Source organism: Nelumbo nucifera, chromosome 1, assembly GCF_055504915.1.
Source record: "Nelumbo nucifera cultivar China Antique chromosome 1, China Antique-T2T, whole genome shotgun sequence".
In the NCBI taxonomy this organism is placed as follows: domain Eukaryota; kingdom Viridiplantae; phylum Streptophyta; class Magnoliopsida; order Proteales; family Nelumbonaceae; genus Nelumbo; species Nelumbo nucifera.
In genome coordinates, this window is record NC_142649.1 from 5,958,858 (window position 1) to 5,984,320 (window position 25,463).

Here is a 25,463-nt window from a genome sequence, read left to right on the forward strand (position 1 = left end):
GTATACTGATTTGGCCCATTTCTGTGCTGTCATTGCTTTGCTGAAAAACGCTAGTGGCCTTTCTTCTTGCATGAGGACTGCACTAACTCCTTGGCTTGACGCATCACATTCAATGATGAAGTCTTTTGAGAAGTCTGGAAGTGCGAGCGTCGGTGGGGATGAGACAGCTGTTTTGAGTGTCTCGAAGGCCTGTTGGGCCTCCCTAGTCCAGCAGAACCCATTCTTCTTAAGTAAACTTGTCAAGGGGGCAGCAATCAGTCCATACCCTCTAATGAATCGCTAGTAGTACCCTGTTAAATCCAAGAAGCCTCGTAACTCCTTAACATTTTGAGGTCGGGGCCAATTTATCATGCTTGAGATCTTTTTCGGGTCTGCTGCTACAATGCCGTTTTCGACCACGTGCCCTAAATAGTGTACTTGTGTCTGTCCAAATGCGCATTTTGACTCCTTTGCAAGGAGTTTATGAGTCCTTAGCAGTTCCAAGGTGATTTGTAGATGTACTAGGTGTTCGTCCCATGTAGCGCTATATACAAGTATATCATAAAAAAAAATGAGTATAAATTTGCGCAAATGGGGTTGAAATATGTCATTCATAAGGGCTTGGAACGTAGCTGGCGCATTGGTCAACCCAAACGGCATAACCAAAAATTCATAATTCCCTTCGTGTGTACGAAAGGCAGTCTTGTGGATGTCTCCCTCATGGACCCGAATTTGATGATATCCCGATCTCAGGTCTAGTTTAGAGAATATGGTGGCCCTGCCGAGTTCATTGATTACCGGTATGGGAAATCGATCCTTCACAGTAATGTTGTTCAGAGCCCTATAGTCTATACAAAACCGCCATGTCCCATCCTTCTTTTTCACAAGTAATATTGGCGAGGAGAATGGGCTTTGGCTGGATTGTATAATTTTTCTGTCAAGCATATCTTGCACTTGCCTCTCAATCTCTAGTTTCTGAAAATAGGGGTAACGATAGGGCCTTACATTTGTGGGTGTAGTTCCGGGCAACAATGGAATGCAATGATCATGGGCACGTTTCGGTGGTAGTTCCTTAGGTTCTTGGAAGATCATTGAGAACTTCTGAAGTAGCTGCTGTAGTTGTGTGAGGCCTTCTTCGGATCTGCTTCCTTGGGCTAGAATGGGGCCGTTCTCGTGGGAGTCTATCTGCATTAAAACGATGTGGGTTGGGTCTGCTGCCTGTTTCCTTAGGGAGGCGAGACTAATAGGTCTTGGACCCTTGGACAACTGCCCTTGAATATGCACCTATGAGCTGCCCACTTGAAAATCCATGGTGAGGCGGGCCCAATCACATATCACCAGCCCTAGTTGCCTTAACCATTGGACTCCGAGAACTACATCTGTTCCACTGATTTCCAGGGGGTGCAGATCTACCTCGAACTCATGTCCTTGTATCTTCATCTTTAATTCTGTGCACGTACTGTTGCATACCAGGTTGCTCCCATTAGCTACGTGCACCCGGAAGGCTGTACATGGTTGGACCGGAACCCCTAGTTGTCTGACCAATGTTTGGGTAATGAAATTGAGGGTGCTGCCACTGTCTATCAGAACCGACACATGGCGCCCTTGTACCAGTCCGGTTACTCTCATAGTTTGAGAAGCAAGACCGGTCAAGGCTTGTAGGGATACTTTTGGGTATTCCTTTGTCCATTGCCCCCATTCTTGGTTGTCCATTGGCTCTTCAATGTCTGTTGATTGCTCGACATATTCGGTTTCAGGTTGAAGGAAGAAAACTTGAGGGATCTTACAGCGATGGCCTGGTCCGAATTTGTCTCCACATGCATAATAAAGGCCCTTTTCTCGTTGGGCTTGCATCTCAGCCCAGGTTAATCTCTTGGCTGAGCCGGGGCCTGAACCAGAGTTGGTGTCCTTGCCTGTGATTCCTACTCCTGATCTGGGCTCCGGTTTACCCAAGATACCTGGTTTTGGGTTCGGTATACCTGGTCTGATCGTAGCTCCTAGAGGTCGATTAATCCTTCTTGCCCAATTCAGTTGTCTTCATGTAGTCGAGCTAATGCTGCTGCTTCAAGAACGGTGGTGGGCTGCATGGCTTTTACCTCTAGCCGCAATTCTTCCCTGAGTCCACCAACAAAACTGCCGACAAGCGCGTTTTCTGGCCAGTCTTGCACGCGCACAACTAATCTTTCGAACGCCATCTGATAATCTTGGACGGAGCCAGTCTGTCGTAGCTTAGCGAGGCTTTCATCATAGTTCTCAAAAGCCGAGACTCCAAATCGCATGGTTAAGGCGTCGGTGAAGTCTGCCCATGTGGCTCTTGGGTGTCGTCGCCGGTACCACTGGTACCAGACGATCGCCTCTCCCTTCAGGTGTGCAGAAGCTAATGGGACACGATCAGGTCCCTGTGTGTTGTGGTAATCGAAGTATCTTTCTGTTCGCAGAAGCCAGGATGTGGGATCTCCCCCTACGAAGATGGGAAACTCGATTCTTGCTGTTCTTGACTGCTTCGTTGACTGGTGTCACTGCGCTCTTCCTGATTCGGCGCAGGTGGTTCCTGTGCCAGTCGTTCAAGCAAGGATGCAAAGCTTTCTTTGATTTCTTTGACGTCAGCCGATATTCTTTGCATTTCTTCTTCCATGGTGTCGACTCTGTTCTCCATTGCAGATGACCTTGTGCTTGGCATCTTGGCTCTGATACCAACTTGTTAGGGACTGCCTAACTCAGGGACTCTTTCGAGGGAGCCTGCCTCCTGAATGAGAGAGAGAGAGAGAGAGAGAGATTGTATTCCCAAATTGATAATCCCCTCCTAACTTCCTTTCCTTATTTATATATTGCTGTTACAATTCTGTTATACCAGCCTCTCCACTTGTCCAGTCCACTTGTCTAGTTTGTTCTAGTGGTTGGCTGTTAGTTCCATTCTTTAAAGGTTGGCGTGGCCTTTTCTTGTACACTTGTACTCCCTTTATTTGTGTCTCAACAACAATTCAGAACATTGTCCCCAAAACAGCTGTTTTCCAGTTACCTTTTGCCTGTCCAATGCATCAGCTATTCTATTGGCTGACCTTTGGACCCAACTACTAACTATGATTCTTCCTCTCTCCAACTCTTGTATTTCCTTTCATAGTGTTTCAATATTGCCAAGGGATCAGAGTTTCCTTCCTAAGCCTTCGCACTACCACTTTGGAATAATCTTCCATGGTTGGATTGTTGATATTCAATGGTCTTGCCAGTGTTAAACCTTGCAATACCACTGTCACTTGCCTTTGTTGAGTCCTCATATCGAATTGGGCTTGAATACAATCCTCATATTTTTCCTTGATAGGACCCTCAGGTGTTGGAGGTGTAATCAGAGATGAAAGTGGGAAGGTGGTTGCATTGTACTCAGGTCCCATTGGGATGGGTGACTCTCTTAGAGATGAATTGTTTGCTTTATTGGTAGGTTTAAGGAAGGCAAAGGAGCTGAACATTCAAAAGTTGATTATTAAAGGAGACTCACGGCTAGTGTTAAATTAGTTAAGGGTAATGGTTTTTTGATCTATGCTAATGAGAGGAGGGAAGTTAAGTGGTTAATGAGGGGATGGAAATTCAGGTTCATTGGGTGAAGAGAACCGCAAATGCCTTTGCTGATAACTTGGCAAAGAAGGGGGTCAATTGTTTTGGGCAATCTTGTAATTTCCTGTTTGTTCTCTGGGGGTGAGTTAAGTCTTTTTATCTCCCCCTGGAGTTTTGTATGTAATCTTGTTTTATTTTAATAAAATAAATTTTTGTTATTGATAAAAAAATCCCACCTATGCTTGATGGGCCCGGGCATAGTTTTCTTTTTCTTTTTTAAAGTATATGTTCATTAAAACAAAGGAAATGGTACATGCGAAGATGTATATGTATGTATCCTTAGCCCCCCCCCCCACCAAAAAAAAGAAAAAAAAAATCTCAGATTTCTTTCAGAGCAAATGGCCCACAAAACTGCTAAAGTGCATCTTAGAAGTTGGTTATCTTCAAAGCCTTCAATACAACCTGCTTCAGCAGCCCAGGCTACCATTCTGCTTGATCCCTCCATGACAACAAGAAAGAGCAACGGTGACAATGGATCGCCTTGTCTTAACCCTCTTGAGCTTTTGAAATTCCCATCAGCAGTTTCATTAATTAAGATAGAGAACCTGGGTGTGGTCAAGAAACCTTCATCCAATTTCTCCACCTGGTGCCAAAGCACACTCTAGCCAACATATAGTCTAGAAAAGGCTAGTTGACATGATAGTAAGCCTTCTGTAGGTCTATTTTGCAAACCAAACCTTTCTTGCCGCTTCTTCTCCTTGAATCAATTAAATTTTTTAGCTATTAGTACCCCATCATGAATGTGCTTGGTATGAACAAAAGCCCCCTGATAGATGGAGATGAGTGAATCCAGAACACACCTTAACCTTGAAGCCAGAATTTGTAGACACCTCCAATTAAACTGATCGACTGAAAGTCCTTGAATCCACAACTCCATTCTTCTTTGGAATTAAAGACATAAAAGAAGCATTCAAGCTTCTTTCAAGGCCTGCTGAACTAGGGGTGAGCATTCAGTTTATTCGTTTTTAACTGAATTGAATAAACCGAACTGAAACCGAATTATAGAAAAACCAAAAATTTTGGTTCGATTTTTGGTTATTTTGGTTAAAACCGAATTTTAATAATATATACTCTATTACATATTATAACATATAATATATATTAAATATTATAAAATATATATTATGAAATCAAATTTCATTTTATTATATATTAATAAATAAATATATTATATATATTATATCTTACATATTATATACTATATTATAATAGAAAGTTCAGTTAACTGAATTTCTAATTCTAAAAACCGAAACTGAAAACCGAATTAACCGAACTGGTTTAACCAAAAGGTGTTCAATTGCAAAAGAGATGTTCAATTGCAAAACTGAACTGTTTGCAGTCCTAAAAAGTGTTCAGATTGCAAAAGAGATGAATTTGGAAAACCTGGTGATTAAAGGGGGCTCCAAAGTGGTGGTGGGCTGGCTAAAAGATTCAGATTCAGTGGTATGGTGCTATCGAGACGAAATGAAGTTCAGATGGTTAACACAGCAGATGAGTTTGATTATACAATGGGTGGGGAGGGAAGCTAATGTTCTGGCTTATTCATTAGCTAAGCAAGGGTTAACTAGGGATCAGTTATATTGGCTCAGTTGTATTCTTGTGCTGTTTTTTCTTTATGAGCGAGGCTGCACCTCGTGCCTCCATCGGGGAAGCTTGTAATAGTTGTTTATCTTTACTGATTTAATGAAAATTTAAAGAATTGTTACTTATAAAAAAATATTCCATTATTGTTTCATCAGTGTTGATTCTTGAGTGATAAACCTCCCAAGAGAAAGCCCTGACCTTGCATCGAAGTGACCAAACCTCTTTTTCTGGAAAAGTCTGCATTGCTAAGGATGGGGATGATAAAATGTTCAAGAAAGAGGTGCAAGAGAATAGACCACAAGGGTTATATATCCAAAGTCCATGATAATAAGGGAAATTTCATGATCTCTCAAATCCTTTCTAAGACCCAAATCACAAGATCCCATCGCACATGACCAAGAAGCCTGATGAGAAATGTGTTTAACTTTGTCTACATATAAAAATGAAATGTATCAAGTCCAAAGAGCTACCAACTCCAACCTGGAACCAAAGAGGCTAAATCCAGTTAAATAATTACAATTTACAACAATCACCTCAATAAGAAATTTAGTAGGAGCATCTTGACTGGACTTAGTTCTTCGGCTGTGCTTCACTGCTCAACTTGTTGCAGGTAAGTGCATGTAGAAATCCAGAATAAAATAAATTTAATACCAGTTAATGAAGAGAACGAAGATGTGGTGTACTGCTACATGTGTATGTTGCTTAATGATGCATAAAAAATTCCATATTGAACTTGAAGTGGCCCATCTTAAGTAGGTGGAAGATTCTGAGTTTTGGAGCTATATCTATTATTTAAACAAGACTTATGTATAAAATATTAATAGAAAATGGTGTAGTTTCATCAAATTGCACATATATTGGTTTAAAATATATTATGTTACATAATTGAGTTGGTTGATCACCTTGATGAGTTAACCTCATCTACTTGGACCCAACTTAAGCATATTTCTTGGGTGGATGTCCATATATTACATAATTTTAATCTGTAGAACCTACATTGAGTTCAATATTTTATTTTCAGTTTCGATAGATAAGTAACCATGTTTTTGCCATTTTCTTTTCTGTAGATTCAGTCATGTAGAAACTGTCAACACTAATCTTCGTCTGTGCAGGAAAGAAGCAGTCCCATAAATGTGAGAGAGAGCTCAGAGTAATTTCTGTACCTAAACAAAGTCTTGTGCTAATATTTATTGTGGTGGTTTGTGCATCATTAATACTTGCACCTTTGTCTTTCAGGTGTTCTCAGATTGACAACTCATCTGAGAGGACTTGTAAAAGGACTCAGGGTTCAGTGTTTTCCGAAGGGATTCAGAATAAGAAATCACGGAAATATAATGAAGGCAAAATTGGCCACAGTAAACATGCTGTAAAAAACTTAAGAAGTGCAAAGCATCTAGCAAGAGAAGTCCTTCCTAGAAGATCCTCACGGCTGGTCTCTAAGGTTTCTTCCTTTCTTATTATGACTTATTCCATGGTCATGCAATTAGTTGGTATGTTAGAGTTGGTTGATAAGAAATTTAGCAACTTGTAAATAGCAAGTGTATTTGCTTATTTACTTTTTACTTTCATTTTGATTGATAGCAAAAGTTTATTAAAGATCAGAGAATATGTAGGATGTATACAAAGCAAGAAATCTTAGAACAGATATAGGGAACAAAGAACAAGAAAGGCGCCGGGAGGGGGATGGGGTTGATGCCAGGTCTAAGGCTGAGGGAAGGGAATACAAACCTGTTCTTTTCGTAGCTTTATATGGGCCAGAAAATGGTTATTGTGATGGTCAAGGGGCTGGTTTCATCTTATGTTGGTTGAGTGTAGGTGAACCTGCCATCTGATACTAACTTGCTGTTTAGTCCGTCCATCTTTGAGTGGCATACAAAGAGAGGGAGAATAATGTGGAAGTGCATAAGAGCAGCTTTGTTGTGGACAGTTTGGGAAGAAAGGAACACCATAATCTTTTGTGAAAAAGAAAGGAGCTTCTTGGAAGTTAAAGAATGTATTATGACAAGGGCAATTCAGTGGCTGAAAACTCTAAAGCTCTTTGATCCATACTCCTTTGATGATCTATGGAGAAGCTGGTTAGCAGTGGCTAATACTTTTACCAGGAAGGACAGACATGGGGTTGAATGGATGCCACCAGGGGAGGAGTTTATCAAGCTGAACTTAGATGGAAGTAGCCGAGGAAATCCAGGACCTTCAGGCATAGGAGGAGTGCTGAGAAACAAAGATAGTAGCATTATATCTTTGTACTCAGGTCCTGCGGGTGTGGGAGACTCTTTAAGAGCCGAATTACTTGCTGCTGTACAAGGAATCTAGCTTGCAAATCAGCTAGGCATAGAGCATTTGATTATTGAAGGGGATTTCCAGGTGATAGTAGGTTGGCTGAAGAATCCGGACATGGTGATTTGCGGTTTTAGAGATCTTCTCAAAAAGGTTAAATGGTTAACAAGGAATATGACAATCAGAGTTCAGTGGGTAGGCAGATCAGCAAACTCAATGGCTGATTCACTTGCAAAACAAGGGTTTTTTCGGGATACTTTATTTTGGGCTTCTGTGTAATTTCTTTTGTACTTATAATTCTGTAACTAGTTTTAAAGGAAAGGTCACATCTCGTGCCTTTCCATGGGTTGCATGAAACTCTTATTTGCTGGTTTAATAAAATCTTACTCATTGGAAGTATAACAATGAGAAGCGGAAATTCAAATGGCTGGTGCGGGAAATGGAAGTTAAGACATGCTGGATTAAGAGATCAGCTAATTCCCTAGCTGACGGTTTAGCAAAACAAGGGGCAGAAAGGGATTCCTTGTTTTGGGCTAAGTTGTAATGTTAGTGTCCTTGTATCTTTGTATTTTCTTCTTTCCTTTCTTGAAGTTCTTTGTGACTCTTGGAAGATAAGTGTGTTTGTCTTCCACTTGTAAATTTTCTTGATGAATTAATGAAAGTGTTATTGATAAAAAAAAAATAAAATCTTACTCATTTATAAAAAAAGGGGGGGCTGGGTTTCATGTTGGACAAACAAACCAAGGCCTAATAAATTATTGAGCACAAAGCCAATGAAGTTAAGCCCATTTCAGCATGTCTAAATTTTATCTTTCTCAAGTTGGTCCAATGTGCTGACCAGAGATTAGTCCATCAAATAAATAAAAGTTTGATTGTATCTTTTAGATCTACTACATATTTGAGAATATCTTCAACATTCAGATAGGTTTTTCAATGTTTTCCATCTTAGCAATTATTTTCATGTTTAGTTATATTCAATGTTGTTAGACTCTGATTGGATAGAGAACAATTTGAAAATGGTTCTAGGTTATCTTTTAAAGCTTGTTTACATTAAAGCAATAAATATTAGAGGCTATAATACATATTTTTTGTTTTGATCAGCACAAGAGTAATTTATTAATGCTTGAAAAGTTACAGATCCTTGCTACACAGTAGCCCAAATACATCGGAAACCAGAATGGCCACCCTGATTACCATGCTCCCCTTTTACTAATACAGATTACAACATTGCCCAAAATAGAGTGGATCTGTCCACTCCCTGTTTTGCGGGAACATCTGCCAGTCCATTTGCTGTTCTTTTACCCATCCAAAGCTAGTGTTGCAACCTTTTGCAAGGTGGTCAATTTCCCTAAATGCAAATTTATATTTCCAAGGGGCTGAACTAGTTTGTTTTGCCCAAGAAATAACCAATAAGAATCTCCTTCCACTTCAAGCTCTCTAACACCCATATGTGTTGCCATTTTACTCCTTGTAAGAGAGCCATTGTCTCAGCCTTAACCGAGTCGCCAAATCCATTTGGCCCAGAGAATAAAGCCACAACTGCACCTAGATGGTCTTGGTTCCTAAAAACTTCCTCTATACCTGCCCTCCCCGGATTACCAAGGGAGCTCCCATCAAAATTTAATTTCAATTTGTTTGGCCTTGGATGTTTCTATTCCATTATCACTACTTCTTTGTGTGTATCTGTTTGTACCACTTCAGATCATTTCCATAATAAGTCATTTGTGGAAACATCTCTAAACAGCTCCAAAGTTTTAGACCAATGTGCAGATCGATCCTTATTGGATTCAATCACTTCCTCCATTGATCTACTCTTTTCTTGGAGGTTATAATACATATTAACTGATATAAATGGGGTAAGTTTGACCAAGTCAGCATTTCAAATAACTGTCTTGTCTTTTGGTTCCTCCCTATTCCCGGTTCTAGTGGTTTGACCATCCTGTCCAGTGCAAGTGGATAACAATGGTTCTACTTGATAGGAAAATAAATATCTTATAGATCTTAAAAGAGGTATATTGTTTCATCTTCGATGCCTAAGAAGGATGTAGCTTTTGACATTAAAGATTTCCGTCCAATAAGTTTGATCTGTAGTCCGTATAAACTAGTTGCAGAAGTTGTGCCAAGAAGGTTAATGGGAATGATTCATGAAGTAGTAGATGAAACTCAAATGGATTTTGTAGAAGGTAGACAAATTCTGGACGGTGTTCTTGTTGCTGGTGAGTGTATTGAATCAAGAATTAAGAGTGGGAGGCTGGGGCTGGTTTGTAAGATCGATATAGAGAAGGCCTATGACCATGTGGAATGGGTTTTTTTGGAGGAGGTTCAGAGGCTGATGGTGTTTGGGGAGAAGTGGAGGAACTGGATTTATGCTTGTGTGACCTTGGAGTTTTTTCAAGCTTCTAGGGGATTAAGACAGAGAGATCCCTTCTCTCGCTGTTTGTTTTAGTTATGGAGATTCTTAATCTGTTTTTCACTAAAAGGGTGCAGTTTGGTCTGATTGGAGGCTTTAAAGTGGGGGTAGGTGGTCCTTGCATCTCCCAACTTCAGTATGTGGATGACACATTGATTTTTTTTGATGCATCTGTGGACCAGGTACAGAATCTGAGGGCTATTTTGGCTAATTTTGAGTTGTTGACAAGCTTGAAGGTGAACCTAGCAAAGAGTACCATAATTGGGGTTGAGGGGATCAGGAGAGAAGTGTTGGAGGAATTTGCTGCAGCTTTTGAATGTCAAGTAGGTGAACTCCTCTTCTACTATTTGGGTATGCCGGTTGGGGCTAAGATTACTGCTATAGCTATCTGGAGGCCAATAATTGAGAGAGTGGAGAAAAACTAGACAGGTGGAAGGCTAAATACTTGTCCTTAGGGGGAAGAATTACGTTGGTTAGAAGTGTCTTCTCAAGTCTACCGACCTATTACATCTCACTCCTAAAGATTCCAGCCGAAGCACAAAGAAAATTGAAAAAAATTCAAAGAGGTTTTCTTTGGGAAGGTTTGGGGGCTCAAGGAAGTATCATCTAGTCAGCTGGGACAAAGTGTGTAGACCAAAAAAGAATGGGGGTTTGGGGATTTGCCTGCCGAGTGAGGATTTTCAACAAGGCATTGCTTGATAAATGGCTTTGGAGATTTGGGTGGGAATTAGGGAGGTTTCTTCTTTTGGGGTGAGTGTTTGGAAGGGAATCATGAAGTTCAACCAAGAATTTAAAAATCTTACTAGATTCTTGGTAGGGAATGGGGCTAGGATAAAATTTTGGGAAGATGATTGGAGTGGAGTTGGGAGATTATGTGGGTTGTGTCCGAGATTATTTTAGATTGGCCGACCACAACATTACTAACAACCAATGCTATGAGATGAGTGGGGATAAGTTGATTTTGATCCCCTAAATTCAGAAGACCAGTTTGGGATAGGGAGGTGGAGTGTATTAGGTTACTAAATCCTGGAAAAAATCAAAGGTGTCAAGAGGGTGAGTTGTGGTGGAAGGAGTGCAAGGATGGAGAGGTTTACCGTGAAGTCATTCTATTCATCTTTACATGTGAAGGTGTGTCTTAACCATAGATCATCTTAAAATCAGAGGTTTCAGTAGGCAAATATGTGCTTGATGTGCAAAGAGAACAAGGAAACAATTTTGCACTTCTTTTGTAGAATTGTTGACTTCTGCTGTAAGTTCTACTCAGCTCTGTTTGGATTGAAAGTGTTCCAGCCAAGGTCCTCATCTGAAATCTTTTCTAAATGGCCAGCTTTTAGGGGGAGCAAAAAAGCTAAGATGGTGTGGAGCTGTTTACCATACAATTTGCTGTATGTTGGACCATCTCGAAAGAAGGGAACATAAGAGTGAAGATAAACAGTGGAAGATTAAGAATATTGTGGCAACCATCAGAGGAACAGAACAGAAGAGAAGGAAGGGGCTGACCAAGGATGGATTAGTTGTGGTTCAGCTTCTGACAGTGATGGAAGCTTGGAAGATTGTGAGAGCTTATGCAGTGCGGAAGACGAAGATCCTTCAGAGGAACAGAACAGGGATCCCTTCAGCTTGGATCTTCTGTTCTTTGGGGATTCGGTGGGGGAGGAAAAGGAGGAGGGGGAGGTGCGGGTGAATGTTATTCCTTCTTGTAACAGAGAAGATCTTAACCTGAAGTTGGCTGAGCCCCTCCCAAGTTTTAGTGCTTCGCAAGAGGCCGAAATGGTGGTTGTTCGGGCTTTCTGAGAGCTGAAAAAGAGTACTGAACAGAGAGGTACATACTTGGGTACAGAGAGAGGTCTTTTGATTTAGTGAATGGGATTACTTTCCCCCAATCTGGGTAGTCAGTGTGCTCCAAGGTTTCAAAAAAGGAAGTGACAACTGTTTATTCTCCTTTGCTTTCTCCTCATATCCCTCAGTTGGCCTTGGGTAATTCCTTAAAACTCTGTCAATTCAGTTTCTGCTACTGATGAGTGCTCTGTATCCCTTCTTCCAGATTCTCCTCTCAACCAAAAGTCAGAGGCCCATGATCAGAAAGCCACAATGAGTCTACAAGGGGAGGAAGCGGGTGAGAGAACATGGAGAGAGACAAAAATTTGGGAAATCATTGAGAGTTTATTGGGTGAAATGGAGAGGAAGGAATTGCAGAGAGGGAGTGTAAGGGGACAGAAAGGGCTGTTGGTGGAAGTAATGAGAAGACTCCTAGGAGTGAGGAGAGTGCAACAATAGAAAAAGAGGTAACCAGCGGGGAAGAGTCATTCACAGAGTTTGTGAAAAAGCTGGGGTGTAAGCTGAAAAATCCGAATGACTTAAAAGCCTATTTGCGAAAAAAGAGGACAGCAAGAAGAAGAGAAAGTGGAGTGAAGTGAAGAGATTGAGAAGAGATGTTGAGGGGGGATAAGAAGTTTGAGGTGAAACGGGATAGAAGAAAAGGGCATAAATAGATTTTGGAGGAGTTAGGGTTGAGATTAATAGGTTAAAATGAGAATCCTAAGTTGGAATGCGAGGGGGTTGGGTAACTTCAGGAAGCGAGCAACAATTAAAGAGGTGATTAAGAAGTTTAACCCGGATGTGGTAATGCTTCAGGAGTCCAAAAGAATGGATTTTGACGGCAGATGGGCAAGGAGTGTGTGGAGACCTAGGGGGATAAAGTGGGTGGCTGCTCCTTCGTGGGGTTCTTCAGGTGGATTGTGACCTTGTGGAAAGAAGATTCCCTAATAGGTGTGGAGGAGTTAATAGGAGATCATTCTGTCTCCCTAAAGTTTAGACAGGTGGATGATGGATATGAATGGGTTCTAACAAATGTGTATGGCCCCAATGACTACAAGCAGCGGGAGAATTTATGGGAAGAATTGAGTGACATTAGAGGCCTCTGGGAAGGGCTTTGGGTTGTGGGAGGGGACTTTAATGTAATGAGATTTACAGAAGAAACTAACAACCCCAGGCAGAGAGTGACAACAAGTATGAGGAAGTTCAACCTTTTTGTGGACTCTTTTGAACTTAATGAACTTCCACTCCTAAGTAATAATTCCACTTGGTCCAACCTTCAATCCAGGCCAATTTGCTCTAAGCTAGACAGATTTTTGTTTTCAACAGATTGGGAGGAACATTGGGGTAATCTAACTTCTAGAGCTCTTCCAGGACTTACGTCAGACCATTGGCCTATAGTGTTGGATAAGGAGGATTTGAGAAGTGATGGTCCTTCCCCATTCAGGTTTGAAAACATGTGGTTGACTCATCCGGGATTCATTGAGAAGATCAAAGAATGGTGGGAGCAATCCAATCCGGTGGTAGATTGGGAAGGAATGAGGTTCCACAAGAAACTCCAATCCCTAAAATCACATTTAAAGGAGTGGAATAGGCTGGAGTTTGGGAGACTAGAAGAGAGAAAACAAGTTTTGATGGAGCAGATTGAAGATTTGGATCTGAAGGAAGAGAGAGGTGTCTTTGGAGAGGAAGAAAGGAAGCTGAGATGGGTTTTGAGGAGGCAGTTGGAGGACATCCTAGTTAAGGAGGAAATTAGTTGGAGGCAAAAATCCAGGTGTAAGTGGCTAAAGGAGGGAGATAGAAACACTAGGTTTTTCCATTCAGTGGCAAATGAGAGGAGAAAAAAGAATTTCATCTCTAAATTGGAAGTTGATGGAGCAGTTTTGTCCCACCTGGTAGAAATTGCAGAGGCCTTAGTAAACCATTTTAAATCTATCTTTAGAAGGCCTCTGAATGGGAGAGTGTGGCTGGAGGGTTTGGATTGGCCGACTTTAAGTGCAGAGAAGAGAGATTGGTTAGAAAAGAGTTTTGAATTGGAGGAGATAAAGGAAGCAATTTTCTCAATGGATAGGACAAAAGCTCTGAGCCCAGATGGCTTCACAATGGCCTTTTATCAAGATTGCTGGGGAATTTTGGAGAACGATCTTATATCAGTTTTTGAGGAGTTCCACAGGAGGGGATAATAAGTCCGGGCTTGAATTCGGCTTTCATTGCTTTGGTCCCAAAGAAGAACGAGGCATCACAACCAAAGGATTTTAGACCTATCAGTCTGGTGACTAGCTTCTACAAAATTATTGCAAAAGTGTTGTTTCTCAGGATAAAGAAGGTGCTTCCCTCTATTATTGCCCCCAACCAAGGTGCTTTTGTGGAGGGAAGACAGATCACTGATCAGATCCTCATTGCAAATGAGAGATTGGATAGCTTTAGGAAGTCGAAGAAGGGAGTGGTGTGCAAATTGGACTTGGAGAATGCTTATGACCTTGTTGATTGGTCTTTCTTGTTGGAGGTTTAGAGGAGTTTTGGTTTTGGAGACAGGTGGTGTAATTGGATATGGGGTTGTGTCAGGACTTGTCATTATTCTATCTTGGTGAACGGAACTGTGGTTGACTTTCTTTCCTACTTTGAGAGGTCTAAGACAAGGAGATCCTCTCTCTCCTTTCCTTTTCACCTTGATTGCTGATGTACTTGGGAGATTGATCCATAGAGCAGATTCGAGGAATCTGATAAGAGGGTGGAGAGTAGGAAGGGAGGAGGTTCCTCTAACACACTTACAGTTTGCAGATGATACAATCTTGTTCTGTGAAGCGGGGGACATTAATTGGATCCGGAATCTAAAGATGGCAATACAACTCTTTGAGCAGATTTCTAACCTCAAGGTGAACTTTGATAAGAGTTGTGTGGTGGGAGTGAATGTGGTTGAGAGGGACCTAAGGGAATTTGCAGGTGAGTTAGGGTGAGCAATCTCAGACTGGCCCTTGACATACTTGGGCCTCCCTTTAGGAGACAACCCTAAGAATGTAAGTTTCTGGAATCCGGTGGTGGAGAGGTTTGAGAAGAGATTGGCGGCTTGGAAGAGAAATTATCTTTCTTTAGGAGGGAGAGTCACTCTCATTAGGTCTACCCTAGCTAACCTACCTGTCTACAATTTCTCAGTGTTTAAGATCCCTTCTAAGGCCTCCAATCTCTTGGAAAAATTAATTAGGAATTTTCTGTGGGAGCCTGGAGAGGAGAAGAGAGATCATAAGGTGAGTTGGGAGGTGGTAACTAGGTGCAAAAAACTAGGAGGTCTTGGGACTGGTAAAATCAAGAAAAGGAATTTGGCTCTGCTAGGGAAATGGTTGTGGAGGTTTACATTGGAAAGGGATAAATTGTGGACTGAGATTGTGGCAAGCATATATGGGTTGGAAGACAATGGTTGGGATCCTGGAATCTTTGCAAGGGCTACGACTGCTTCTCCTTGGAAATCCATTCACAATCTGCTTCCAGTCTTTTCCCCTTGGATCAGGTATGGTCTAAACTTTGGTAACAGAATAAAATTCTGGGAACAACCTTGGGTTGGGGTCTGACCTCTGAAGGACCAGTTTCCATCCTTGTATGCTTTGTCAGACTTGAAAAATGAACCTATCTCTTCTTTCTTAGTTCCTTTAGACTCCACTTTTGGTTTTGGGTGGAATTTTGGCCTTCGGAGGGCAATTAGGGATACGGACTTGGAAAGCTTGTTACCTTTGTTAGCCACCCTTGAGAATGTCTTCCTAAATCCTGAGAAGGAAGACACCAGATTCTGGACCCCTTTTACCTCTGGTACTTTCTCTTGTGCTTCATTCTTTGAAACCTTAACTCAGCCTTCTGTCCCTTCTGGGTTGTCATTTCCGCCTAAGGAAATATGGAGCAAGCCTATTCCTCCTTGGGTTGTTTTTTTTTTGTTAGGAAATGTTCCTGAAAAGAATAAACACATTTGACCTACTCTAGAGAAAGAGACTCAATTATTGTCTACTTCCTAATAGATGTGCTCTTTGTAAAGCTGATGGGGAATTCGACTACCACCTAATGGTCTCTTGTAAGGTTGCTAAAACTGTGTGAGAGTGGGTTATCTCCATGGTTTAAAATGTCCCTAATTTCCCTAACATTTCCACAACATATTTCCATTTCCATGGGTAGCGACACGAAATTTTACCGGAATCGACATTTCCCCAATGAACACTACCAGCACTATGTGGAGTACAACAAATAGTTTCCACAACATATTTCCATTTCGACTTTCATGGGTAGTGACATGAAATTTTACTGGAATCAACATATTTCCCAGTGAACACTACCAGTATTATGTGGAGTCCAAGAGATAGTATTATAACATAATATTGTAAATATGTTAAGTAACAATTTTATTGTCCTTCTAACTTATATGATTACCACTTTGAACTAGCTCAATATTCATTTCAAACATGAAGTTAAATATTAGTTTTTTGTTTGTGTAATAGATTATTTGGTTGATCTATTACAATCATTTACACTTTCTATGAGTTAAAATTTTGCTTTAACATTTTATCATGAAGTTCTGAATCTGAAAGTTTACAGGGCAACTTCAGAACGTATTCTTTTGTCTATAACCTTAGTTTTTCTTAGCTTCGCTTAATGATTTGCAACAAGATAATAATTTAAAAAGGTGTGCCTATGCTTCTTTTATCATTTTTTTTTTTGTTCAATAACACTTTCATTAATTCATCAATAGAAGATTTACAAAAGGAAGACAAACACGCTTATCTTCCAAGAGCAACAAAGAATCTCAAGAAAAGGAAAAGAGAAAGAGAAAAGAAAGAAAACACACTAAAGTTACAGCTTGGCCCAAAAAAGTGAATCCCTTTCTGCCCCTTGTTTAGCTAAACCGTCAGCTAGGGAATTAGCCGATCTTTTAACCCAACGTATCTTAACCTCCATCTCCCGCACCAGCCACTTGAATTTCCTCCTCTCATTATTGTACTTCCATAAGCCATTGTGATCTTTAAGCAGCCACCCTATCACCACCTCTGAATCCCCTTCAATTAAGAGTTTCCTGATGTTCAACTCCTTAGCTTTTTGGACTCCTTCCATAACTGCAAAGATCTCAGCTCTAAGGGAGTCACCCACTCCAATTGGGCCTGAGAGCATGGCAGAAATGACCCCATTTTCATCCCTAAAAACACCCCCATTTTATCATTTCATAAAATATCTTTCTATATTTTGCATATTTTAAAATGTTTCCACCATGTCTATAGTTTTTACAATATTTCTATACGATATTTCCGACATTTCCGACATGTTTCTTATATTTGGATGACCGGCATTTCCACTGACGTCGACATTTTAAACCTTGGTTATCTCCCGCTTTGGGTGTTCTTGGAATCTACCCGAGTGTGTCCTAAGTTTGTTCTCTCCCTCTTTTTTCCGATGGCCTAAGAAGCGAGGGAAGACTATGTGGAGGAGTATTAGGGCAGCTGTGTGCTGGTCATTGTGGGAAGAAAGAAACTCACGTATTTTTTCAGACAAGGCAAGAACCCTGGAAAAATTATTAGACCTAATCCTTCTAAGGGCTGTCCACTGACTAAAATCTTTAGAGTTGTTTTCAGACTTTCCTATGGATGACTTACATAGAAATTGGAAAGAGATTACTTCCACTGGTAGGTGCAAGAGGACTCTTTGTCCCTCTTGGTCCCCCCCCCCCCATTGGGTGTTATAAAGTTGAATTTTGATGGCAGTAGGGTAAGGAATCTAGAGGAGTCTTCAGGAATGAGGAAGGGATTGTTATTGCTTTGTTCTCTGGCCCTATTGGAGAAGGCGACTCTCTTAGGGCTGAGATCCTTGCTGCGCTTGAAGGAATTTGTAGAGCAAAGGAATTAAATATCAGCCGTTTGATCTTGGAAAGTGATTCGAAGGTGGTGGTTGGCTGGCTGAAGAAAGAGGATAGCGGATTGTGGAACTATAACAATGAAAAGAAGCAGTTCTTATGGTTATGTAGGGACATTGAGATACAATACAGTTGGGTGAAGAGGAGTGCCAACTCATTTGCGGATGGGCTGGCCAAGCAAGGGGTGAATAGGGAGTCTGTTTTTTGGGCTAGTCTTTAATTTTTTCTCTTTGTATTCCCATTGTATTCAGTTTTTGGGGAGCTAAGATATTTTATCTCCCCTCTTGTATCCATAATCCTTCTTTTCTTTTAAATTAATGAAGCTGTTGTTATTGATAAGAAAAAAAAAATTGTGGCAACCGTCAGAGTTGCAGATTGGGTGTTCATCTTATTTGAATTTGATCATGTTTGTCAATTAGATCTAGGGGCTAACTTTTGGAATGTTCTTGAATTAGAAAATTATTATTCTGAAAGTTTTTTGTAGTTTTCTGCCTCGGTGTTTCCTCAACACTTGAGTGATTGTAATCATCTTTTTATTTTCAATGAATATTTTCTTTTACTATCACAAAAAAAAGAAGAAATTAAGAGATTAAAAGTTTCACATGCTTGAATTTTTTTTTTAATCCCCAAACTTTACTCCCGGTGGAGGGGGGCACCATCTTATTTTATTAATCAAAATAAAATAAGGCCTGTGGGGACATAAAACCTTCCCCCTCTGAAAAATCTATACAAATTAGTTTTAGCTCATAAAATGTATAATTGGTTGTCTTATGACTACTAAAAATCATTTGAGACAGTACAAGTAATTGGGCTTTCAGTGGACCGATTGGGATAGCCTCTTGAACAAAGGCTGAAGTCATGGCAGCACTAACTGGAATCTGGATTGAAAGAGATCTGGGCTATCAGAACATTCTCATAAAAGGAGATTTGGAAAATACCATCAAGTGGCTAGCTGACCCTGGCAGTGGCCCAGGCTTTAGCTCATTTTTTGGATGAAGCTAGAGATATCCTCTATCTTAAATGCACAGTTGGGCTGGATCCCTAGGGAGCTAAACTCTATTGTGGATGGCCTAGCAAAAGCTGGTGCTCACAAGGATTTCTTGGTTAGTGATAGCTTTCTTCATACTTAACCTTTGAGTTGTAATTTCTGTGTACATCTTCTCATGTATTTCCTGTTTCATTAATAAAGTTACCGTCTTTTTCAGAAAAGAAAAAATTATTTGAGAAGAAGAAAAGGAATACCCATGTGGTCATCATGAATAAGAGCTTGAATGGTATGTAGAGCATCATTGAAGCCATAAAAATTTGACTTGGCTTTTTGATCAGAACCCATGTTGTCCAGGGCATCTTCCACTCTATTACCCTAGATGTGATGAGCTGAGAAAAAAACAAAGGGGAGTAATTGGTGGATGAGCCTCAACCAACAACAAAGAGGCCATGGTTCATTAGTAATCTTGTTCAATACATCAACTAGTATCTTCAAGTCATTAGTCTTGAGAAGGCTATAGAGGAAGGGATCTAAACCTTTGATGGAAATGCAGGACGTCCGTCCAGATGGCAATGCTGAGAGGTTAGGAAGTGTGCCTGTTGAGGAAATCGTTAATAGAGATATCCAGGTCAGAAAAGGGCTTGGGCTGTTATTTTGGGGCAGGGAGACATTTGCTAGGAGAGCTTTCAAGGAGTTTGAAAAGAGGAGGGAGGAGAGGATGGAGAAAGTCAAAGTAGGGGAAGGTGGAGAGAGCTGGAATGTAGACGATGATAAGCAGGAGGAAGTGTTTGAAGGGGATGATTAATTAGGTTTTTTGGTCGGGGCTATCTCGATGTTTGAGTTTGTTGTAGGCTTTGTGGATGTCTGTGGCTTGTCGTCTTGAGTTGGTTTCCCAATCTTGTGTAGGTTTTGTATGGTCTGAGTGTGAATGGTTTCTTTTTGTGGTTTTGTTGATGTTGGTTCCAGGTGATGCTAGTTGTATTTTAGGGGTTTATCTTCTTCTCTTTGGTATTATATTAACACCCTCCTGCAATTTTTTTTTTTTATTTGATGAAATCTTTTAACTTTATCTTTCAAAAAAAGTTTTCTATCCAAGACAATAAGCAGTGAAGAGCAGTTAAGTCTACATGTGAAGGTGACACCATCCATGAGAGCTCTACATTTTTATTTTTTGATGAAAATTCCATGAGAGCTCTACATTCAGCCACCATGTTTGTTGAGGTCCCAAACAAATGAGCAAAATAAAGCTTCACCTGGTTGGAAGGATCAGAAATGAAACCGCCACCACCAGCCTCACTCGGATTACCCCTACAAGCTTCATCCACGTTCAAGATCCATTCACCCCTAGAAGGGTTAATTAGGTAGACAAGAAGCACTCTCCTAGGTTTAATTTGTTGAATGGGAATATCACGAAGATGGCTGAGATCTCTATAGGGCCGCACATTCCATCCTACTCCTTGGCACACCCAATTTCCCAAATCCAACTAATAATCCTTGCAAGAATTCTAGCTGAACTTGTATAGGTTCCTTCCATAATTCTACAATGCTCCTTCCATAATTCCCATATAATAAAACATGGTAGCATTCCAACAACCCATGTCCATTGCCTTCTAGCATTTTGGCTATGGCCTGCCACTGACTGATGCATTGGTAGATGTTCTCATTTGAGAAAAAGGGAAATATTTTGGCATTGGCTATCAGCCTAAACCTTTCTTGCCAAAACACCTTCAGTAAATAAATGATTCACCGATTCAATAGCAGGAGATTTACAACAAACACATTTCGATGCAAACTAAATTCCAATATTTGGGATATTCTATTGCACTGGTATCCCATTCCAGAGAACTCACCAAACACTAAAACTAATCTTTGGCAGAATTGAGGAATCCTATATCTCCTTCCAAGTTCCAACCTTCCATCTCAGGGCCACGAGTTCTAATTGTATTCCACACCACACCCCTTTGACAGTAGAGCATCCACTAGAGGAGCCCTTCCAGATCACCTTATCCTACTCACCTGAGAGGAAAAACATTAGATGCTAAAATATCATTAATTTTCTCTTCGACAAGCTGCTCCCTTAGGAAGGCCAAATTTGAAGTACCTGGCTTTGTAGAACCTCCTTTAATCTGAATATAAATCCATTCCAATTCCTAGTTGAATGACATTCTGTTAGGACCCAGCCCAGCATGGGCTCTAAAGGAACAGTCGCAGGAGGCCAGTCCAACCCACCACCCCAAGTAGTGGATCGGCCCATCATAGCTTGAGTTTATGCCAAAAGGCCATGTCAGCAAACTAACCTGTTAGATACCATTAGGAAAGGGAATATTCACTCGAGCACCTAGTGATTATTCTACCAAAATAATATCCATGAATAACCAAATGGTCAGAGTCTGTTGAGAGTCTCAGGCCTCCTTTATATAAAGGACCTAGTCTTAAAGAATTAACTGTTGTGTCACCCATGAAGGGGCACCTGTGGTAGGCAGTTCCTACCATTTGGTATCAGAGCCAGCACTAGTCTCAACAATGCCAAGCACCCGATCATCGGCCATGGAAGAGCGAGTCAAGAAGATGGATTCAGACTTGTAGCAGCTCGCGGGAGAGATGAGGGAAATGTTAGCGGCGGTGGTCATTGTGAAAAGTTTACGCTGTCCTATTACAGGGAACCGGTGCAGGAAGGTTCCAGCCACAAAGGGGATCGTTGGATGGAGCTCTCAACTGGAAGGATCGCTAAGCTGAACTTCTTAACGTTCGTAGGTGATGAACCGATACCTTGAATATATAAGGCTGAGTGCTATTTTGACTACTATGGAATCCACGGTGACCAAAGGATTGCAATAGCCTCCATCCACCTGGAGGGAGAGGTTATGATATGGTTCCAATAGTTTCACTTATCATACCCCCAAGCGACTTGGAGAGAGTTCATAGACGCCATGTGTGTCCGACTTGGATCAACTGGGTCTGAGGATCACAATGAGACCCGAGATAAGCTTCAACAGACAGGCACGGTCAGGCAAGGTCCAACCTAAGGGGGGCGGAGCTGTTTGGACCCAACCCACCATGGGCTCCAAAGGAACAGTCATAGGAGGTCAGTCCAATCCACCACCCCAGGTAGTGGATCGACCCATCATAGCTCGAGTTTATGCCAAAAGGCCACGTTGGCAAACCAACCTATCAGATGCCGTTAGGAATGGGAATATTCACTCGAGCAATCAGTGATTATTCTACCAGAATAATATCCAAGAACATCCGAATGCTCAGAGTCTATTGAGAGTCTCAGGCCTCTATATAAAGGACCTGGTCTATGGATTTCGATATGAAAGAATTAACTATCCTTTTCTTCTTCACTTAGGAGGTTGTGTCACCCTCGAAGGGGCACCTGTGGTAGGCAGTTCCTACCACATTGCCCCATTTGAGGGAATGGCCATTCCCTCCCCCTCCCTTGGGAATGAAAATCCATTCCAGCCAATTCTGATTCCTGTCTGAACCAAAAAGGTGTGAGGAATAGACCATTCTGATTCTGATTCCAACTGCGAACCAAATGGACCCTTAGTTTCAATAGTGGCTCCAGACTTTGCATAATTAACCAAAGGTTCCTAACCCAGCCACATATCAAGCCAAAAGAAGACATCACCCTGACCAACTAACCAGAAAGAATTCTTCAAAATAAAGTCAGAAAAAACTCAAAATTGTGTTACAGGTTTTAGAGATAAAATTGCTTGCCTCAGTCACTTCCATATGTCCATTTTCAAGCATTTTGATCTGAACAAGCGGGCCCAAAGAGAATGACTGAGAAAGCATTCCAAAGAGCTTTGGTATGCAACACATTATCCATGCCCTGGATGCTTCTTATATTCAATACTCCTTCACCAAAGGGCATACATGTTTTTCTCCAAGACACCCAGTGAAACTTATTCTGACTGTCTATACAAGACCATAGGAAATTACTAGATAAGATTTCTATCAGTTTAAAAACTTTCTTTGGAGTAGAAACAGCTGAAAGGAGGTGTATGGGAATGCTTGCCAACACATTTCTAATCATGGTAAGCTTTCACACTAAAAGAAAGAAATTTGCTCTTCCAACCAGCAATACGAGTGGATATCCTTCAGATGAGGTCATAAACAGCATCACTTAGCGATTCTTACAAATCGGGACCCACAAATATACAAAAGGAAAGTGCTTTTTAGTAAAACCCATGCACCTCTTGCTGATTTGAATTCTTGTGGGACTAAGCTGTTTTGACACAGAAACCTCTTATGTTTCTATTAACTAATTGACGTGAAGCTGCCTCATATTTCTTGATGAAATCCATGACTCTAGAGAGTGTTCTCTTCTCATCCCTTGTAAATATAATTGTGTCAACAGCATATAAGGAGTGGGAAATGTTGCAGCAGCCCCTTGGTAACATTTCACCTGGTTATTGATCATCAAAGACTAAGGGCCTCTGCTCAAAACCTCTTCTGCAATGATAAATAGGTATGGGGATAAAGGGTCCCCTAGCCACAATCGCCAAGTTCAGCAATTGTGGATGAACCTCAACAATATGAAATTTAGTGGAAGGTTCAGCTACATGTTAACCTTATCCTCTTGGGAAATTATCTACAGTATTATGGGTGAATCCTTGATATTTAACATTCTTTAAGAAGGCCATGACCCATGTTTTCTCAGCTATCTCTAGGGTCTTGGGATGGGTGGACAGGATAGAGACCTTACGTTTGTCACTTTTTGTGTAAAGTGGCTGCTCTCAGACAAAAATTTCATGCTTGTTGGGCTGAGATTTTGCGATCACACCAAGCAATGACCCCTATATTTGATGTTCTTTTATTATCTATAAAATCCCATCTCCAATCTATCAAAAATTTCATGGTTTCATGGATATTTTGAGATCATGCCAACAAATGCTGCTATTTCAACAATAATTGGACATTATCCAACATATGTATGCTTCGAGAACGTTTAATGTCCAAAGCTGAGATTGAATTGCCCTGATAGGTTGAGTCAATTTGAGTTGACCTCATGAGTTGATCTAATCATGTCACCCAGTCACATATTTAAACTTTTTCTGACTTAATATAAATATTGCAAATTTTCTAACTTTGGGATCCCTATGCTTACAAACATGGATAGACTCATAGAATTGAGATTTTCTTCTATAAGCTGTTTATGTATATTTAGCAATTTATTCTTGTTGTGAGACATATGTTTCCTCCTCTCAATTAAACTCTGTGCATCCTCTGCATCATGGATCATGCATTTAAAATTACAAATATCATTATCTTGATTTTATCATCCTTCCTGAGTATGATTCTATCATCTGTTCCAGTAAATTCAGATGCGTGTGGGTAAAAGTGAAACTCAAAGGTGGATCTAGATCATATTTTCTCTTCTTACAACTTCCAGCTGCAAGAGCTTGCCTAACAGTCATATGGGAATTGTGGTAATACGTGAAATTCAGACTGATCATTTCACAATCATTTATTTTGATGTGTTTTAACACGTTTTTTTTTTCAATCCCAGTTTCCATGTCAACAGCATAGGTTCTAAAAGTTAGGGTGATCCACCTGGTACTCATTACCACTAAACTTTTGAATTAAAGTTGATTGGGGAGATCATTATAATGATGATGTTTGCGGCTGCTACATTCTTTAATGTAGATTATTGACCAATGAAATAATCAGTTCCTTCACATATTAAGCCCCTAGGGAGCCATATAAATTCTTTCAATCCCATTGTCCTTCTTGAAGTCCATTGAACCATCTTTATGGTGGATGCTGTATTAAATTGTACTTGGATGACATCATTTTTCTGTGTTGATTTGCAATTCACTTTGCTTCATCATGAATTTAATCGTACATTCATACTGAGGAAACTCAAAGTTCTCAGATTTACTTCATTCTTTTCATGTAGCCTGGATCATTTTTCAGATTGAATGTACCAAGCTAGGATATGCTTATTTTCTTTCCTCTGTAATTCGTAATCTACAATTTTGGATGACAGTACTCGATTCATAAGTTATGTAATGGCTTGATCAGAAGCTTCTCATACATTTCTTAGCCAAACATTATATTTTATCCACTTTTGGTTAAGATGTTTTATAGTTTAAAGATTTTTCACGTGTTCAATATTTCAATTTACATTACGGGTCCAAAATTCTGCTGATTGAACAAGTCTACCAACGAACGTGTTATGAAAAATTTATTGACGGGTCTCTCTCAACTGATACAATGTCGAGTATTCCTCCACTCAGAAATCTCTCTCCTGTAGTCTTATCTTTTATTAGTCAATCAACATTTAATGCTTTGAAAATTGCTGGGTTGAATGTTAACGTTAACAGTCTATGCAGAGTTTGCCGTCAGAGAACTGAAGTTTAACTGACCTAGTCTGATTATTTTGAGGTGTCACAGGGTCACAACTAGTATTCTGCATGCAAAAATGCACCATTTGCTTTAAAACCAACGTCATTTTCTATAGAATTGTAGTGGGCATGTGCAAGTTCATCATATTGTATGAAAAGCCAGTATGAAAAAAAAAAATACAAAACCAAAATTAGACCAAGGCAAAAAGTCTAAATTCAGCATTTTCAGCGCATTTGAATTCAAAGTTTTTAAAATTTAAGTTATACTGATCCATTTATTAGGAGCTATGACAGTTGCTCTCAGAATAGAGTAATTGGAAGTCAGAATACATTGTTCATTAACTTAATCATCTCTATATCTCATCTACGTTGCTAGCATATAAATTCCCTTTTCAATCTGTCTAAAGCATTTGACATCTATTTCACATCATCCGATCCATTCTTTCTTTTTGCTTTAACATTTGAAGGCTTCCTGATTTGGGTCATCTTAGTTTATCAAGTTCATTTTTTATATTCTTTTCTTATTTTTTAACCCCAAAATTTAATCTCCATAGAGGGGTGTTGGTA

At 40.3% G+C, this 25,463-nt stretch overlaps 1 protein-coding gene across 13 annotated transcripts in view; it reads left to right on the forward strand.

Annotated features, from left to right (window-relative positions):
* LOC104605191 (uncharacterized) overlaps nucleotides 1-24,645 on the forward strand; it is a 37,591-nt gene extending 12,946 nt beyond the window's left edge. For 4 of the 13 annotated variants that reach the window (XR_016080815.1, XR_016080812.1, XR_016080810.1 and 1 more), the window contains 4 exons: nucleotides 6,285-6,322; nucleotides 6,409-6,613; nucleotides 23,874-23,978; nucleotides 24,059-24,645. Coding sequence is in view for 5 of the 13 variants with exons in the window: in XM_088895668.1 (XP_088751794.1) it covers nucleotides 6,285-6,322; nucleotides 6,409-6,613; nucleotides 23,874-23,912 (282 nt within the window). In the remaining 8 variants the exon portion in view is untranslated. Of the gene's footprint in view, nucleotides 1-6,239; nucleotides 6,323-6,408; nucleotides 6,614-23,864 lie in introns of those variants that run through there. The other 9 variants (XR_016080813.1, XR_016080817.1, XM_019199090.2 and 6 more) reach the window with 8 other exon arrangements.
* Nucleotides 24,646-25,463: the final 818 nt, after the last annotated feature.